Source organism: Bombus terrestris, chromosome 2 (assembly GCF_910591885.1).
Source record: "Bombus terrestris chromosome 2, iyBomTerr1.2, whole genome shotgun sequence".
Taxonomy (NCBI): domain Eukaryota; kingdom Metazoa; phylum Arthropoda; class Insecta; order Hymenoptera; family Apidae; genus Bombus; species Bombus terrestris.
In genome coordinates this window covers 19016441-19037025 of record NC_063270.1, presented here as the reverse complement: position 1 = coordinate 19037025, position 20585 = coordinate 19016441, and the positions used below count along the sequence as shown (strand labels likewise).

At 37.7% G+C, this 20585-nt stretch overlaps 1 protein-coding gene across 1 annotated transcript in view; it reads left to right on the top strand.

Moving 5' to 3' along the window:
• Positions 1-20459, top strand: part of LOC100646136 — a 54173-nt gene extending 33714 nt beyond the window's left edge. Inside the window, exons 3-7 of the mRNA XM_012320414.3 lie at positions 2166-2273; positions 2780-2944; positions 4441-4538; positions 11476-11635; positions 15645-20459. Of these exons, the coding sequence (XP_012175804.1) occupies positions 2166-2273; positions 2780-2944; positions 4441-4538; positions 11476-11635; positions 15645-15889 (776 nt within the window). The 3' untranslated portion in view covers positions 15890-20459. The remainder of the gene's footprint in view (positions 1-2165; positions 2274-2779; positions 2945-4440; positions 4539-11475; positions 11636-15644) is intronic.
• Positions 20460-20585: the final 126 nt, after the last annotated feature.

Sequence of the window (20585 nt, the reverse complement as noted above, 5' to 3'; positions counted from 1 at the left end):
ATTAACTAATTAACTAACTGAATAGATGTTGAATGGAGTTTTGTTAATTTTGCTATACGATAAGAACGTTTCGTGGATGTATCTAGAATATTTGCAATATTTTCGCGTGATTGGTGATCGTAGGGGGAAGAGAAAGTTTCCTGTCGTTTTAACGAGATTAATACCGCTACGACTCGAGGATCTTAGACGATTATTAGCGATTGTTTAATAACGAAGATGTCGTACACTTTGGTAAAACACAAGCCAACAAAGTAGAATAGCAAGGCAGAGGTTAATGGTGAGATGCCAAGGGAAAGCGGATTGTCTATGTCAGACACATTTTCCAGTCAAGTTGACAGCAACTGTGTCTTTCTATAATTTCTGTGTTGCGTGTTCACGATTGTAGACCTTTCCGAGTAAATGTTAATAGAAATCTTATTTCACATTTTTACATTGTTCGTATAAAGTATGATAAAATTAATTTATAAAGATGTATGCAGCAATTTATACCAAAGGATACGTATTAAATATTGGTAGAACAGCATCTTTTTCTGTTTCTTATATTTTACCATGTTAAGCGTACGTCAAACTTTTACGAAAAGAAAACGGATAGAAAATAAAACACCACGAGCCAATTTTCATTTAAAGTTATCAACGTCCCAGATTTACACCTCAATGAAACGCCTCGCTGTCACCTATCGTGTTCCTAAATGTAACACCAAATGATAACGCTAAAACCGTCTGCAAAATATTCACGGGAACACAGCCTAATAAATTATCCGTCCATCATTTTCTCGACTCGAACCGCGCCCCGTCTTCCGCAATTTTTAATCCGCCGTCATTCATCGGTCATGTAACAAAGCAATAACAGCGGAAACCATATTTCGTCCTGTGAAATATTATACGATACATCCTTCAAAATTCCCCAGTGTTAAGCGCAATATCCCCCTATCAATGATCTTTTATCAAGAGCGAAGCAATTACATACTATCGAGTAGAAATTACATAAAAAATTATATAACAATACGCTTAAATTAGATTAAAAAGAATATTCGAATAATTTGAAGCTCGACCATATCACACATACTACAATATTAACCATGCTATTATACATACCAAATTTCAAAATTCTTTACATAGATTAGATTTCCTTAAATTATAAATTCGATAAAAATAGAAATTTCTTCGTTTTAATATCAGAGCGCAGAATATTGAATTTTTTATTAATCACGACAAAATTGATCGTGGTTGCTTGCAAGAAACGTTAATTTTAAACGTTAGCGTATCATTGCACGTTTTTGCCATAATAATATCGATAATATCGATTTGCATTCGACGACGCAGAATAGATTTTCCACTTTTATTCTAGCAACTTCTGAAAGAAAGAAAATGAACATGGCGGAAGAAAAGCAAACGCACGCAGTGTATAGGTCAACTTTATGGGCCGTTCGAACGGCAAAACGAGCAACGCGAAATTGCGGTTTTCAATTGTCCGTGCTCTCCTCGAGATCGTCGTCGAGATCACGTTCTCGCGACTAGGAACGTCGCTCTGCCGCTCGTTATCCGTCTTTTTTTTCTTTCGCGGTCACGAGCTGCTCGAGTAGTTGCGTAATACTCGCGACCAGGAAGGATTTATCGGGTTGAAAATTTGTCGAGCTCGAACGATTACGATAAAAACCGACGACGAGTTGGATTTGTTATCGGTTTCGGAGACCGCGTCGTTTGCTCCCATGTTTTATGGTATCTACGTGCGTTAACTAGCTTGGACGCTGTGCCACTTATAGAGGCGGACTGTGGTAACGCTTCGGTGACTTTCTGATCAAAGAGAATCTTGGGTCGTTACGTCACAGAAACTGACGACTCGTAGCTTCAACTTTCTGACAGTTGATCGATCGTTGATGTTGAAACTAAAGTGAAAGAAATAATGTTGAAGATTGTTGTCTATGTCGTTTAGAGTTATATAGTTACGTAAAAAACTTGTAATATATTCTAAAAACGAGTATTACGATTGATAAATTACGCGAACATTTGGCAAACGTTTGTAGCAAACGACCAAGTTGTAAGTGTTAAGGAGTCATGGAAAAACTGAGTATTCGAGATTAGGATACGAAACAAGAGTGTTTTCGAATAGTCTTGTATCGTTTAACCGAAGATTATCAGACGTAATTTTACTTTTGACTTTACAGCTGGATCGGCAGCCGAGAAAGGATACTTTGGTCTTTGGAGGCAATGCAAGCTTTTACTGTACGGTAGAGAAAGATGCGGCCAAGGGGTTTCCAGATTCCAGCCAGTGTGTGAGTTTATTTTACGTGTCATTACCTACCTTACCTCCCGTGGTCAAAATCATTTTTGCGAAAGAAAAAGAAAAAAAAAAAAGAAAAAAAAGAAAAAAAAGAGAAAAAAGAGAAAAAAAAGGGGAAATAAAGCAATTTCACTATCACATGCAACATTTTTATTACGTATAATGCGATTAATAGTTAAATGAACGCTATCTGTAACAAAAGAAAGGTATTACAAGATTCCTTCGGAAGAGTACGTTTGACCATGTTTCCAATACCGTGAAATAAGCCAAACGGTTCAACTGCTTGTTCCAGCAGTCTGCTGACAAAACATAAAAATCCTGTTGCAAAAAGTCACAGAAGATATTATCCATGAAATACTTAAATAAGCCAAAGTAAAGTCTCCAAGACTGTGGAAACTTGGAAGTAATCTTTATCACGGAAATAGTCCTTTTATCGAAGCAAATGGATCGTGGAAGATGACGAATCGATAGTGACATAAAGATTTTCTCTGTTTTCAGTGGCTGTGTGGGTGGCAGGATTAGCCGCTGCGACCGCCTCTGCCCTTTTGGCGATCCTGGTCGGTCTTGCCGTGCTACAACTGGCGATGGCTTCCTCGGCGAAACGAGTTATTATTTCGTACAGCACTGCTCTGATAGGGAAAGTGGCTCTTGCCACATTGGCCAGTGAGTATTTCTAAGAATATATATAATCGTTCGAATTAATGCGATAATATCACCTATCATTTACCATTCAGTGCAATGGTTAGACCGCAGATTTTTATATATAATTTTTTTTTTATATAGTCATATAAACATATGATATATGTGTGTGTGTGTGTGTATATATATATATATATATATAACGTATTCAAAGCGCTCGTTATAATATTTAACAAACAAAATGTATCTAGGTTCTATTTTTGAAATTATATTTATAAAAACATGCATTTGCATAGATATCCGCAGTCTAAGGATGTTTCGTATGCGCATATTATACCTTTAATAAACTAGGTTTTATCTGGAAGACTAAGTAAAGACATATACGTTTTTACTATTAATAGCTAATAAAAAATGTTCTATAAGGAAAAATTCGATTCTGATAAGGTTAATTACGATTCGCTTGAAATTCTTCTTGATCATTTATATCTGGTTAACATTCGCTATTGATAAATATCAGATAATCAGGTTGCAAACAGGAAACTATCTTATGCTAGTTATCTGTAGTTAACTCGTTTATAGTCGAGTTCCATTGAATAATTGATAATTGCGAAACTGGTCTTCGAAACGGGATTGTTCGAGTGAAGTAGGCGTGAATATTAATTAAGCGTGAAATATACGATATAATTAAATGGGAAAAGAGAAGCAGCAAACGAAATTTGTTATTCGAGAATATTATAAATTGGAACGAAATAGTCGAATATATGGCATTGGGTAAATATTTCACTTTAATTGCAAACTGATTAGCACACGTGTCTGATAGAGGCAGAACTTTATGACGGTCTGAATGGTATCGTGGAAAATATAAATGAAAATGAATTTCAAGATTTATTTAATTATGGAGATGTGCCTCAGTTTCATTTTCTACTCGCCGGTCTCTTTGTATAATACGACTTTTTTTTTTTATTTCCACCCCCACAATTGCAATTAACGATATATCGATTACGTTTGGCGTCTTTATTTTCCGAGATCGCAACTTTTATTTGTATTTTTTATACATTTTAACGAGGTCGTATTACGCGTAGGGAAATTCGGTTATAATTTACAAAATTGCGGAACACGTGGAAATTGTAGAGCGTAATTCAGGCGGAGAAGTCCTTTTGCATCGGACAGTGTCGGAGAGTTTTGCAATACGCTGACCACGGTAGGATTACCAGTCACTTGTCTACTTACTGGCCTACTTACCCTTAGACGAAGAATCGAATATCTGCGGTGGATCTTGTTGCTGTAAAGCGATACGCCTTAAACTCATAGATCGTGCAGTCGACCGCGTTTAATGAATGAATTTTTTTCCCCCTCGGTCGATGTTGCCTCTTCAAGAGAGAGAGAGAAAAAAAAAATTTTAGTCGTTAGGCAACAAAATAATTATTTGTTTACCGAATTAAAAAATATCTAGATACGTATTATACAGAGATATATTTTCTGTTTACGAAAACCATAGAGTATGAATATTTTTGTTCCAGCTTCCTTGGCAATCGTAGCAGCGAGTCTGTTTGCCCTACAAACCGATGACAGAGCTAGCAGCTTCGTTATCACGAGGGGAGAAGCGTTTTATATGCAGGTAAGCCTGCAAATCCTGTTTCCGAGTCTTTATTCGTGTGCCTATAACCAGTTCATATAACCAGATTTTGTTGGAAAAATATATTTTTAAATTTCCCGAAGTGAAATGGTTGAATGTTTTAACAAGAGGTATTTCTCGGAAAAGCGTTTAAATTAGAAGATTTGAGCCAGTATTATCTATATATCTCTATAACAAGAGTTTTGCTCTAATGCCTCCGACTCTGCTTTTACTACGTTTATAGATATATGCAAATACTCGTTTGCACGCATATTTTTAATAATGGGAAACACAACATCTAAAACCAACCAGTGTAATAACAAGTTTGATCGTTCGATTACTTCGATTCACTGTCACAGCTGCTTTAATTCTCGCGTCCCTTCGTTCTCCTTCGATCAAGTTCCTTTAGCTTTTTTTCCCGAAATTTCCTCTCCACTCTTCGAATCTCCGTTTCGTTCGTGCCGACAAATTAGCCTGAAACTTTCACCAGCGTAATTTTCCTCGAGACCGATTAACTCGTCCATCGAGCTAGTTTCCTTCGGGATCCTTCTCATTAGCATAGTACGTTTAACGAGGGAAACTACCGACCGCTGCTGTCTTCCTCCACGATTTTTCGATGGAGCGTGTTGCCTGTTCGTCGAAACCTGTTGCTTCTATCTGAAAGGAAGTGAAACCGTTGCACGTTCGCCTGTCTAGAACTAGGAACTAGGCTCTCGTTGTCTCGACAGTGGAACGTCATTTATCGTTACAATTTCCTGACGAAGCCACTCGAGGACAGATATTGCGACTCTGTGGACGGATTATGGTCCCGTGGCTTTTCCGAACACACGCTGCCTCGTAGTTATGGTTCTTGTAAGTGTTCGCTGTGTTACATCGAAGCAGACGCGTGCCGCGAGATATTTTAATATTTCATATATGGCAGATGAACCAGTTATTGGAATATTGCGATGAAAGACGAGTGACAGCTTGGCGTTTAATATTAAGAGAGGGTTCTTGGATTTGTTAAAGTAATTGTATTTACACTGGGTGGTCTGTAACTGCTGGTATAATTGGATACAGAGTGATTCTACGTGACAAAAATAAGACAAGAACACGAAGTAACATTTATCGAGTCTGCTTAAAGTTGATCAGAAGCGCACACTAGGTAAAATAAAATTCTTCCCATTATTTTCAAGAAAATAAAGATCGAAGAACTTTAAGAACGTTAAGAAGTTGTCTGGTACACGCGCACTATACGAAATGTTTTAAATTTATTTTTCTCGAAAAGAAAACCTTTTATCAAGAATTATATTTTTTTTTACTTATCTACTACACGTTTTACTTATCTTCGCATGTATGTCGATTATCTACTCTTGTTCGGTCTGCAATTAGCAAAAAGCTTAAGCATATTTGATAAATTTTCAAGCTCGATTTTCTCGGAAACGAAATGTCATATGAAAAAATTTGTATTCACATATTTTCATCATATTTTTCCACGTAGAATCAGCCAATTGTACCGAATTGCACCACCAACCACCAGTTACGGGTTACCTTGAATATTACATATGGAACCTCTTGTACACAGATTTACCAACTCGTAATATCAGCGAATCGACGATTAAACAGTTGTTTTTTTGACTACGATCCTTTATCTTCGAGGAAAAATAATAGAAACATTAGTTACTTGAAATTTCGAATTTTCCAGAATATAATCCGTTTCTTTGTTTGATCATAATTTCATCGTTTGATCACAATTTGCAGAATTTGTTTGAAAATTACGTCATTAATTGATTCATTAACGACGGTACATACCGATAGCCGTTTTATTTGTAGATAGAAAACTCCCAGGTTTATCGACGTTAAAACGAGACTGGTACGAATTTGCATGTAGCATAATGATGTCGACTCGTAGAAATATCGCGGTTATTGGAACGCCGCAAGAGATAAGGACGATGACGACGATACGCCTCGACTATCTGTCGATATATCGTAACATCGTACCGATGCGTCGAGTTTCTCTTTGGCTGCAGCCAAGTTATTAGAACAGTGATCAATGGAACGACAAATGTATTTAGGTAGGACATCTTTTCACCGTTTTCCACGGTACACTTAAGTCTCGAAGTGACATTTGAAACGGTCGGCGTATATAATTTTATGAAAGAAAGTTCTAGAGAAACTTACGCTGATTCCTTACTTTCGTATTTAAATGTAGTAGCTACGTTATATTTAAAAAAGAAAAGAAAACAAAATTGTGTCATTATTAACCGTGTTATTTAGAAAATATAATTTTTTATAGAAAAATAAATGCTAGATAAATTGGATATCAAATATTGGAATATTCGAACGATTTAGAATTCCTCCGATATCACAGATATTAACAGAGATTGACAATACGAACATTTTTATTTGGCTTTATTTATCCGATAAAAGATAAAAGATAAGAAAGAGGAACGTGCGCTCCTCTAAATAATTTTACGGCTGTTTATCGGTGAGCTCGTTTTCGAAACAAATCTTTTAAATTCAAAACGACGTCGTTGCGAATATTAAGATTGCCGATGTTAGGAAAGTTTATCTAGTGAAAACAGGACAGCGGAAGATAATTCCAGTGGAAAGAATTGAAGGAGAAATAAAAAGAAACTTATGCCATAGAGCGGAAGGATGCGTCGGTCGAAAGTCTCTAAAAATCTACGTGCAAGGATCGGAAACAGTGTCTCTTAACAAGATTACGTAATATCACACTGACGTAATCATTGTTTCCGACAACGTATCGTAATTAGACGCTCATTAACCATTACCGTTCTTCTTGGCTCGACTGGAATTATGCTTATCGCAGTACATTTACTATCTAGCTGTACGCATTGAATAATTTCCACGTTAAATTCAATTAACACGCGACCGATCTTCTATCTGGTGGATCGAATCGATGCCACAGAGATCGATCGTTCTACCGATAATCGTACGACGTGTTACGATTATACGTGTCATATCGAAATAAATGTCTATGTACATACGTAATATGTGTACCGTACGCAGATTCCAAACGAAGTGTGAAACGTATACGCGAGTCGCGCACGATCGAGGAATTAAATACTTAAAGGCCACCTGATCAGAAACAGCTCGCAGGTGTTTCGTTAAGCCCCCCGCAGGGGCTTAGTTAGTATGTGTCAGAGCACCCACGACTGTTGGACACTTTAAAAACAATGAGACGACATTGGCGGACCCTCAGTGAACGTTTTGGCGCGGATCGTTTGCCAGCAACGTGCGTCCCCGTTCCTTCGTTTTACCATACAACTTTTCCACGATCGTGTACGCGGCCTACCAACTTTAACAGTGATTTCTGTTTCCGTTTCTTCCTTGGAATTATCTTTTTTTAACGACACGGAAATCGGAAGAAATCGGTGTTTTTGTCGATCAGTTTTCCGAATGTCGACAAACTTGCAGCGAGTGTTTGGCGTGTTAATTCGTTAATTGAAATTCGATAGACAAACAGTAGATATACGGTGATTCTTTTTTCTTTGTTCTTTTTTATTTTTCATCGTTAACAGGCTATTAACGAACGTGCGTATCAAGCGTATGTAAAATAATTTTCAAGAAACGAGATCGCGATTCGGGGCAGTCTCATCGCAAAAACGTAAAACGTTTCGTAAGAATTGTTGTGTTTCATAGCGAAAGTTGTTAAACAGGTTGCCATTCGGTAGCTAGGTACGATGAAACACGAGATCGAGACGCGTTATCTATCGATACTGTTGCACGATTGATCAGTGATACGGCTCGCGTGATCGGTGGACGTTAACCTTAAGGCGAACATCTTCTTCGATCTACGTTCACCGATTAATTCAAAGACTGTATAAAATTTCTAATTACGATGATCTATCGCTTGAAAATCGCTTCATCGAACCTTTGAAAACTTCTTCCAAAGAAACTCGCACGGTTAAATGTATAGAAGAAATTTCTATTATAAAAAGAGGTTCTTAATTGTTCGATTAAAAGAAAGTGGAAAGCAGAATGGAGCGAAAGTCGAGAATGAAAAGTTACGAATGTTAAAGGACATGGAACCGTCGTATTCGTGAATATAAAACTGTGCTGTGTGAAACGTATAAAGTTTTTTATGAAATACACTTTATCCGTGTTACGTGACGTTCGCCACACGGGTGTACTATAGTACTGGATGCAAGATGATGGAAAAGAAGAGACGCAGCCTTCTGAGAGAGGCCAAGGACGAGATCGAGCTGGATAAAATGAACAAACAGAAACAGGGCAAGGTAAAATCAAGCCGCGATTTATAACGATGTAAAGTTAAGCCATGGGGATTTCACGTTCGCCGGAAGTGCGTTTGCTATTCTACGATCGTCGAGATTCCATAATTTCACCTTTTCTTTTTTTATAGTTTATGAGAGACGTTTATTTTTTGTCCGTGACATTGGTAGAAAACGAGATTAAGCTCATAGTTAAGTTGGAGAAAACAAGAGATACCAAATCGTATTGGAACAATTATCATGATCGGTAATAACTGTAGGTTCGTGTTGTTCGTTGAATTCGATAATTTGTGATTTGTGTAATTTTCCAATTGCTCCTTCGAAGAATTTGCTTATCTCGATCGTGAATTTCTCCAAGCACCTCTTTTAGACTTTGGAAATATTAGAGATCCCGCCGTAAAAACGTTTTGCGAGGAGGCGAATAAAATAAAAGGAAAGATAATAGAATAAAAGTAATGGTAGCGGAGTCGATCGGATGGAGTTGAAGATTCGAGTCGAGATGCCACATTTTTCACCTCTGTTTCGTTGAAAGATATGATCTAATGTTCACCATAGAAAATCGACGTTCCTTTATATTACGATGATAATGCCGTATACATTTTTGTCTCGAATCGATTCGTTCAATATTTTCATTTCGTCGAATATCGAATATTCGAAATATAATAAAATACATTGACCGACGCTGAAAACGTTACGTACTTTTCGGATAAATATCGAAAGGCTCGTACGTTTCTTAATAAGAAGAGAATAAATTTGAAAATGTGGTAAAATTTGCATATAGATGTTTTTTAACGCTCGAAGAAGAAATATGAAATTTTATTCTTGACGCCAATAATAACGCCGTTTCTACCCTTACACGCGAACTTGACAAAAGAAAATCGGAGTTTGTACGGTAAAGTATTTAATTCGTTGGTGAATACGGCTTGAATGGAAAGAGGCAGAGGGGTCTATCCTTGTGTTATTGAGCGGATGAAACGAAAATCTTTCCCTTGCAAGGCAAGAAATAACGGTTGGGAAATCTTTTTTGCAATTTCCAAAAAGTATGTCACTGATTTTTATTTCTTTTACGAATCGAACGATTCTCTTAGACGCTTAAAGAATAATTCTGTCGCGTCGTTCGATAAATAGAAAAAAAATAAAATATAAAGTAGAATATAAGGTATACGCCAGCGATTTTATTGAAAAATAAATTCCTATTAAGTTCGTCATTCACATTCAAATATAAAATACTTTATTAAAGTAAAGTACAGGTTTCGTAGAATTTCGAGGAAGCACGTACAAAGTCTAAAATCCCCTTGCGAGCATCCCCTAATACCATGGCTTTATTTCACCAGCTTGATCTCCGTAGTCTGTTCCTGCGTACAAGATTTAACCGTGCTTTGACATTTTTGCATCCTGATCTTAACGAATGACAGTGCTACGCGTGGGCTAAAACAGCGGGGATAAATAAATCCCAGAGGGAGCGGCGTTTGTTAATCAAATTGTCACCGTACGACCGTATATTTGGTTTTCCCGTTTCTTCCTTCCTTTGGCTCGGGCGCAGGTCGATACGGTGGAAAGGCACGACGGAAGCTAAAGAAACAACGGTGAATTAATTATCGGGCTGAAACAATGGCTTCCCTGCGTCTTTTCTACATCTTAATTAAATCCCCTGTTTTCTTCCACCTTTTCCACGTTCTTTCCGCGTTCCCACCCTCCTCCGTTCTTTTTCCTACGTTCAATGATCGAGCGTATTTCGCAACAAGAGACAACAACATCGGTTGACTGCATGAAAACCGACTGTTCAACGCGCTGAAAACAAGCATTCCGCATAGAACGATATGGACGAACCTTACGGATTTTAAAACGATGGGAACGTATGAATTAACGTACCACTGTTCTAATAACTGGACGATATTGATGTAATTAATGAATTAGAACATTTTGGTAATGGTAAATTTTGGCGCAACAATGTCGAAAAATTAATTAATCGTACGTCGTGGTGTTGTGGATCGATAGAAGTTTTTTCCTGCGATTGATGAAATATTTTCTAGTTTTTTTTTCCCTCGGTAATATATATCGTCTAGTGATGTCAGCGTTCTGATAACTTTTGTTTACAAAAGTCCGTTTTTGAAAGTAAAATAGGTAATTTATTTTTACGAATAATTTATTTCAAAATAAACTATGTCAGAGGAAATGTTTTTTTAAGTATTATATGCAATTCAGCCTTGTCTGTTCGTGGTAATCGTTAATTTATCGGTATTCTTCTGACAAAAGGTCGATAATTATGCGGCTTAGAATTGTCCACGGTAACGAACGCGCTTCATTGATAACGAGCGTGCATAATCGATGCTTCATCAGACTGCAAACTTTCGGTACGATAATTGCGAGTATTTGAGTTAATTGTTGGACGTCGTATTTATCGTGCTTTTTATGCTCTTCTGATTTTATCGAAAGATTTATCGAGAATTATCGGGGCAGAAGCAACCGTGTATTTATCCGATGAACCAAAGTTTCATTTTTTTGGGAAATAATTTTACGGTGAACGGTTTTACGGCTACGACAGGAGACTACTTACTTTATATATACATATTAAATAACAATTTACGATAAAATTATGTTTAAAGTTAAGAAATAATTTATCCGATCGATCGTTCGGATATACATGGTCAGTTTGAAACTTTCATCTACCATGATGATGAAGGATATGAATCTTATTGTTACAGTTGGCTGCAATCGCTTTGAACTTTAGTGTGCTGGTCACCGCGGTATATGAAGGTATTTATGCTCGACGAGGCGGTGATCCGACGAAGATTAGGGTTGTCGGTGATCCTCGTGCAGCTACCATAAATAATCCTGGCTACCGGGAACATCAACCCACGAATGGTAAGTTCGCTAGACACGTGATCCCTGTTTAATTACCAAACTACTCTGCTTAATTAACTCTTTTTTCTGCTCCCGTCTAAATCTAAAATTATAATGATCAACCGTACAACAGCGAGAAAACTATCGACGTTAACCACGAGCCTATTTATAGAAAAATAATATATCGGAACTCCGATAATAGTACCGAATATTCTTTCTTCTGCGTTTGTTCGCGTTCCAAGGTCACGTTTCTAAAACCTCTGTCACAATCGCACGGTGGCGAGGAATACTCGGCGAGGAGCGATAATACTTCGTAACAAAGGACAAAGTATTACAAAATGTACGGAACGCGTGTATGGCATGGCAAAATGAAGTCGATCGAATTTTAGTATTCGTTTTTGTGCGAATGATACGCGAAGAAGTTCGGTAATTTGCTTATTCGTGTCGTAGGGAATCGGCAGATGCGGTAAGTAATGCGAGCAATTTGACACGATTTCAAAATTCTTGCGCGTGCTCGTGGATATCGCATCGTAGAATTGGAAATTTTCGTAAGGCACGTAAATCATCGATATCGAGTCGCGGACATTTTTTAACATTGACTCGTATCGAAACTTCCTCTATATACGCGATGCCAGAGGGATATGATACTATGATACTGAATACGTTAGTTGCCTGTAGTTTTCCATCTCCTCGTTCGTCTTCTTTATTTCCGTTCCACGCTTCGTTTAAATTTCACGTCGTAAAATTAGAATTCCTATCGCGTATTAAAAAGAAATCTGTCGGAGGTAGCGCAGCAAGCGACATTCGTCCACATAATACTTTTCTATCGCATTTGATAAACACTTGTCACAAGTTTTTTCCCACGTGCGATATTACTGAATTTTCTACGGAACGAGGAGAAAGCTCGAAGGTAAAGCTTTTCCCTCATAGGAATATTACTAATGTGGTTAACGAGGCAACATATCCATTTAGTTCCTAATAGCTTCGCTTCGATGCGGTTACGTTCAAGGTTACGCGTCGATCAAACGAAACAGTACATTTTCTGTCTGATTTCCATGAATATTTCAGTCAAATTTAAGAATTAACATATCACTCGTAAATTGCAATTTTGAATCGCCTATTACGTTTCCTATTTCATTCGAGGATAAAACGAGAACAGGATTTTTCTCTTAAAAGGTACTCTTGAAAGATATTTTTAACAAATCTTTGGGAATTTGCAAAATGTACTTGCAAGCGAATGAACCGATGTTTCAGTTCCCTCTTTAAACGTTTCTGAAGAGGGTTTCTCGAGCAAGATAAACTTTGAATCGAGCGAAGACGTTCTTCGGGTTTCCCGCTTGTGGGAGAAGGTTGCTGCGTGGCTGGAAGTCGAAGGACCTTCGCCTAACAGCTGATGGAAACTCAATATGCCCGAGAAATGTGTTCGGATGTGAAACGCGGTGAAACGTGACGGGAAGTCAAGGCGAAGGGAGCGAATAGAGAGATGGTACGCGAGGGATCAAAGAAATAAAAAATAACGAGGGAGAACTTGCAAACTCGCAAACTTGCAAAACTTGCTAAGAAAAGGGACAACGAGCAAAGTTGCAGAGAGAAAGAAAACTAAATTGTTGTAACGCGAAATACGGTGTCACGGTAGGAAGGAGGCGCGAGTAATAGAAGGAAAACTAACCGCTAAAGAAACGGATAAACAGGCACGAGGAGGAATCGAACAAAACGAAGAAATATTTGCTCGTATCTCGAGTAAAAAGATATCAAATTTAGAATTTTAGATAACGAATAAAATTTAGAAATTTAGAAGAATCTTCTTTTTACAAGATATTTTACAGATTAAACGAATACCACTGCAATTTGTGAATTGTGTATACATCTCAATCTGCCTTCCGTTTCGACCGCCAAAATGATTTGCAACGTTTTACGAAATTCCCCGGCATCAAATTTCCATATTCATTTACGATTTGGGAACTTTTTATCGATAGAAAAATGCGATGGAATCGGAAATAATACGATAAGGTTAAAGTACACGAATGAGAAATTACAGTTACTTCTTTATGTGTGTGCGATGTTAAGGCGCTTAGAAAGATCAAAAAAAAAAGAGAACAAAAAGAAAAAAGAAAAAGAAAAGATATCGAAGGCCATAGAAGAAAGGATGGGGCACGGAATCGAGTGGAAAGAGGCGATGTAAAAATTTTTTCCTCGAATAACTTGGCGTTTGGATGACACATGGAGTGGAAATTCAGCCGACTGCTCATCGCGCTCGATCGTGCCTCGTGGTGAATTAAAACGTCTCGATGAATTTCCACGTAGCAAGAGTGCAGGTGCGCTTAAATATTACTGCCGCGTACGTGGATGCATGCGTGAAACGTGACGCGCGTGTTCATCGAATTGCAACGTGCGCGATTTTTCATAGATTTCGATTTGTGCTTTTTCGCGAAAAACTGTCTTTTTTCTTTTTTTCTATTTTTTTTCTTTTTTTTTCTTTTTTTTTTTTTTTTTTTGTTCTTGTGAATTTTCGATCGATCGAAGATTACGAAGCTCGTCAATTATAGTTGGTTACACGTGGCATAGCGGACTATGTAAGAAGCGTTTTACGAAGAGTATTATTTATAGGTCTATTCGTCTGGTGTTTAAAAGACGTTAGCCAAGATTCTACCTTAATGAGAAATTCCAGAACCAGCGGTTGTTATACGCTGTTTCGGCTGCTTTGTGCAATTATTTCGTTCTGTAGCTGGAAATTATGGTGTAACGAGTAATTACTCTTATAAATGATATTAAACGTTCTTACGTTCTTATTAACTACGATTTCTTCGCAAAGAGATTCAAAGAAGCCCTGTAATAGCGAGAGTCTTCGCGACTATAAATTTTCTAATTATTACCGAATACCGTGCAGAGACTATCTATTTCAGTCCACGATTGTGCGATCTTACGATATCGTTTAAACGATTAAATTTGTTTATAAATAGTTGTACACGAAAATATATTCGTTATTTATTCTATAAAATGGTTATATGGTATACAGGTTGTCCGAAAAGTGTCTTTCTTTCGCAAACGCGTTTTTTACAACAGTGCACCTTCGTACAAACGTGAAACCAAGTCCGTGAAATGTCGCGGTGTTTATCTCGACAAAACAAAATGCATCGTACGTAATTGGAGAAAATAATATAAAACGAAAACCTAATAGCAATTATCGATAATAATTATTGTTCATTTATTAAAGTTCCACGTGCCTCGATTAAAGTTAAATCGTGGAATTTAATTCGATGTACTGGAATGGTTGAGAAACTCGTTGGCCACCTCGGCGGACAATCAATTTCCAAACTTTTTTTTCCTATCATCGTAGAGCGAAAGGTTGTGGGATCGTCCACTGTCACACGCGCACAATTATCTGTTTTATAGATCTTGTTTGCTGTCTTTAACTTTTACGGCGGTTAATTTCTTTGGTTAATTAGTCGAAATTTATAATCCAGTTTGTTTTCAATTAAACGAGTTTAACGTATAAAATTATACATTTAACGTCGATATTATTGTCGCTACCTTCCTAATTCCAGCCAGGTTTCAGCTTCGGAATAAAAATAAAATTAATCAGATTACCTCTTGATAGTTTCAATTTACGATTATAAACTACATTTTAATATATTCTATCCTGTAATGTAATATGTGTATATATCGTAATACACACCGAGTCGTTGCAAATGAGATGCGTCATTAGTAAAAAAAAATTTGCTAAATTAATATACACACAGTACACTATTTCGTTAACTCGAAATTTCTTTCGCTCGTCTAATAGCACAATACGTATCTACTTTATTCGAGATATTTTGTAAATTATTGCGTACTTTCTCGCGTTTAAATTCTCCACAAATACAGAAACACAAATTATTGACAGATTTTCTACGCGATTTCGCACAAGTATACCAATCTAATAATATAGTTACGTATAGTATAGGTATAGGTATAGGTATATCGTATGTAAGATAGGAAACTTTGATATTCTAAATAAATGAAAATATATATTTGGTGTTTCGAATTTCAGGCGGCAGCATCTCGATGACCGACGCTAGTGGCAAGCCCTACGTAGGCGGAGCCGGAAACGGTTCGATGGCGTCGGTAGCAACTTCCGGAAGTGTGACAAGCACGGCTTCGCCGCTTCGAAGCTCGTTGAAGAAGCCAAAGCCGCTCGGTATCCACAATCCCGGTTTCTCGGCGCACAGTCCCACTCTATCGAGGAACGGCTCGCAGAAAAAAGTGCGAATTCAGACGCACTCTACCGAGGTTTAAACAACTTCCGCGAAGACGAAAGCGTCTTGATGATATTTGTTCTCGCGCGCGAGTTTACTCGCGGCCGATTTCGTCGAAGAGGCATTCCGATGCGAAACGAAAGTTCAACGACGAGCGAAGCAAGGCGACGAAGCTCGACCAAGTTCTTTATCGCGAAAGCGGAGAAACAGTCCGCTAATTCTTTCTGGTATCGACTTTATTTAGGCACTGGTAAAAATCGATGAAGTCTTTGTTGCTTTATCGGGTCTTTCAGAACTTTCCTACGCGTGAAGATAATATTGTAACCCTCTATAGCGAAAATGTCGATTTGTTTATGGAAGAGCAATTGTAACAGAGTAATTGTTCGATGTATAGATGTTTCATCGAATTTGTATACTTTTCAAGGCAACTGAGAAAGCAGAATTTACATTTGATTTACGCGCTAGATATTATCGTAACAAGTAACTCTACTATAATTATCGTATACAGTGGTGTTATGTTCCGTTTATTCTGTACATTTAAATTTCGCGTAGATGAATAATCGCGCGCAGTCTACGACGATAATTAGAATTTATTAGAAATTATACAGCGACGAAATGTAAATTAATATGTACATATGTAATTTTCAACCGTGATAATATAGAGGGTCGATAGATTTTTCTCTTTACATAAGGAAGGACAAATAAGAAGCACGAGGTACCTTTGAAACGCGGATGTCCTCGATAATTGCTCGGTCGGTTGGTTTCGTTACTCGAGAACTTCCGACGATGCGACGCTCTATCGAGGTGAATCGGAAGGACTTTCTCGCAATCTTGGACTGTAAAGTTGCAACTGAAAGACCCAGATAGCGTTATCGCGTGATCGAAGGGCGACCGTGAGCACCGTGAGGAAATAAACTCCGTCGAAAGTGATCGAGGGAATCGCGGAGGGAAATTGCTTCGACTACGATCTTTAATGGCGTTGCTACGTCTTCGAGAACATTGTAACCTTCGGCTCAAGGCGCCAAGCGTCTGACGTCGACCGATATTTACGGTAGACGCGACGATACCCATTCAAAGGTGGAGCTTATGATCCACCCCCGCGAGGATTTCGTCGTCGATTTACTCGATAAGAAAGTTTCAACGATCCTCTGAGACTTCCGGTTCTCGTTCGTTTTCCTCTTTCTTCGAGTCACGCTCGTTAAGCCGCGAAAGTCGTAATTTATCGAAGAGTATTTTACTTCTCTCTTTGTATTTTATTTCTTTCGAAACTGATGTTAAATCGAAAGATGTAAGGCGTTTGAAGACGTCCGCGTTTCGAGAAGGAGCGATCAGGCGAGGATCGAGAGAATCGGCCAGTCGCGTTCGCTGAGATTACGATTTAAGTTCCCGGCGGTTCCAACCGCGAACAACCAGAAATTAACCTTTTGCGGTCTGGTTGCTTCGCGCAGTAAGCTGTCTCGTGGTCCGGCCACGTTTCAGAAACGTATCGATTACTTGCACGAGCAAATTTTTCCCAAGTACTGTGCGAAGCAGATGTCGGATAAAAATATCGCTCCGTTCCTTCTCCGTTTTGAGAATATTTCGAACGTTTCAAACGTAAGTCGAGCGTATACGTATTCGAGCGGTGTGTAAAAATTCTCAACTATCTACTTCTTCGTTAAAATGTCTTTTTTTTTTTTAGCATCTTTCCATTTTTCAAGGTACATCGAAACATTTCAAGTATGCCACGTTCTTTAATTAAAGTTATTTCGTTGGTTAAGTTATTAAACGTAAAGTTATTAAAGTTATACGGTCTGTTGTAAGATAACGAGTACGTAGCTGAAATTTGTTAAAGAAAGGCAAAAGCAGGACAATGAAAATGGTAAAACTTCAGTTATCTCGGATATTTCAAAATGTTAGATAGGACGATTTAGTTAAAAGGAGCAGTTCGATTAAAACCACTAATTTTCTTCGCCGATTTAATCGAATAAAAATCTCAAAATCCACGGACGTCGGTTTAAGTTTTCGTGTAACATCGAAACTTTCAGCTGTCCGATAAATATTCCGGGATCACGATATCGTCCCACATCGTGTCCAGTACACGCGTTTGTCCATCCGTGAATGGTTAATAGAATTTGATCGGATCGATCGATAAACCGTATCAAACACTTGTAATTGTTTGATCGAGATTGGCGCGTCGCTAAATGACAAGCACAACGTCGAAGCGAAAATCAAGTGGCTCAACCATGACCGATATCCGGGATACGCGCGGTATTTGGCGAAGAGATTTAATTATGCGTTTACAGATAGAACTTAATTAAATCTAGCAACGAGTCATTGATACGAAACGAATCGTCGATCGTGATTTAAAAAACGGAAGAACGATAATAATTTTTGATACTATCGTCGTTCGATACGAACGTCACGGTTGGAACAGCAATAATGCTATGGGTATTACGTTGTAAAGCGATGGTAAGGAGAGAATTAAAGCCGATCGTTAACTATCGCGTTTTAAGCGTGAAATAGCCAGATCGAAACTAAGCCCAGGATATGGCGTACGATGAAAGTATAGGATTAAATTCGCGAATCGACTGACCCGTTATTACTGAAACGCACCGATCTGTTACGTTTCTTCGAGCATTCTTTATCTAAGTATTTACCGTATGGATATGGGACGCTTAACGAAATTAATTTCATCGTTCGTAAGTTCGACGTAGTCTATTCAATTCGCGCGTCTAAAGGAAATCCCATACGTACAATTTTTCCTTTGCGTATCCGACAGGAATAAGGTGCAAGAGTTTCTTGCATCGAATATTTTACTCGAACAATCGTATCTCTCGCAATCGAGAGAAGCGGCACGAGGAACGAGAGAGAACTCGCTGTATTCGCTAGATTTGGAAAAAAGAGAGGAGGAAATGGTCAAATGGCGCGTTCCAGTAATAACACGTAGTCGTCCGTCTTGGAAGTCGCAGGATACGTGATATGTTTTTCTACCTTTTTCCCTCTTTTTCTTCTCCCTCTCCTTTCTCTCCCTACGTTTCCCCTTTTTTCGTTTTTTAATCCAACACCTTTCTCTTTTTCCTGTACGCTCCTTGTTCGTCGCATCGTAGTTTCAACTCGGCGTTTCTTCGTTCGAGGAACGAAGTATAAATAAAATACTTATTGCGTCGCATCCGTCCAGCCCTACGTAGGCAGCTAGCCGTAAAACGGCAAGAATTACAAATATAAATATATAAATATATTTATATTTTTTAGCGATTGTTTTAATATATATATATATAAATATGCAGAAGAAATTTATATATAAATATAAATATGAATATATATATAAATATATTGTACGTTGCGCAGTGTACTCGATTGTTTCTGCTCGTGTCATTGGTCTCGAACAGGAGAACACGTTTTACTCGTTAGAAATTATTATTATTATTATTATTATTATTATTATTAATATTATTTTTTATTACCGTTACCGTTGGTATCGTGACATTGTTTCTCTTTTTGTTTAAAAGAAGTCGTTATCGTGCTTCTTTCGCCGATGATTCTGGACCTATTTATGATTCGTATGGAAAGTCGACAGGCGAGTCTTTACTTGTATATCTTTTTCTTTGTAATTCGTTTTCTTCCCCCTTTCCTTTTACGTGTAGAACTGTGTGTGGATAGTTGTTGACGCTTATTTATTTATATCGAATGAAATTCGATCGAAATTAATTTTCCGATCATTCCTATATGAATTTTGCGAGTTATTTTTCTGCTCCCTCCCTTTTTTTTTGTTTGAAAGATTATTTTATTATGCTATTGGTAAATTATGAGTTTAATCGTACTATGGTTAAACAGTACTTTTTTCTTAGTACCTTTCTTCGAGGTAATTCCTTTTTAACGTTCGCATTTCCGGTAGAGAGTAATTACGTCGATGTTATGTCGAGTGAAATATTTAACGATGCATCTACGCTGATTTTTATCGTTGATATGATTTGTCGAAACGAATCACACGAGCCGAGCGTGTTTATAGGACCAACGCAAGAATTATTTCGACATCCGAGCGAATTAAACGATAAAAAGAAGCTCTGCCTTACCGAATCTAGAATTTCTCGATCTTACGTATCTTTCAGTGGTATATATCCTTAAATGATTGACGTTATAGTCATAAAAAAGTATTAATTCGTAGAAATTCGTGTTCGATGTTGAGGTTTCAAAAAAGTGAGAAGCATTATCGTCTGATAAATCGTCAAAGTTGTTAAAAAATAAAAGCGCAAGAAACGAATAAAATTGCGTAAAAGAAAAGTTAAAGAATAAAAATTAATAAAAAAAAAAAAAGATATTGTTTCTCTGGATTTCGAAAAAGCGCTTGTGTGATTCTAACTATACCTTTCAAAAACGTAATAAGAGAACACAGAGTGAGATGGAAACGCAGTTACGCGCGCGTAACAAACGTAATTAGAATTGTAAAAAAATCCGTGTTTTCACTTTTTGCACATTTTGCTACCCATTAAAGCGAGAACGATCGCCTCGTATCGCGAAGTTTGTGCGTCTCGATGAATTTTCTAACGACCGGTATGATGCTGTTTGAATCGTGCGAGGATTGTATGCGAGGAAATCGATAATAAAGGAATTTCTATGATTCACGATTACCTAAAAGTCTTCTTTCTTGCGCTTCATCCGTTCAAACGAATCCACGATCGCAAATATCGAACGTCGAGTTGCTTGTAATGCTTGTGAAATCCTGATCCCAGTTATTTTCTATTTTTAATACCGTA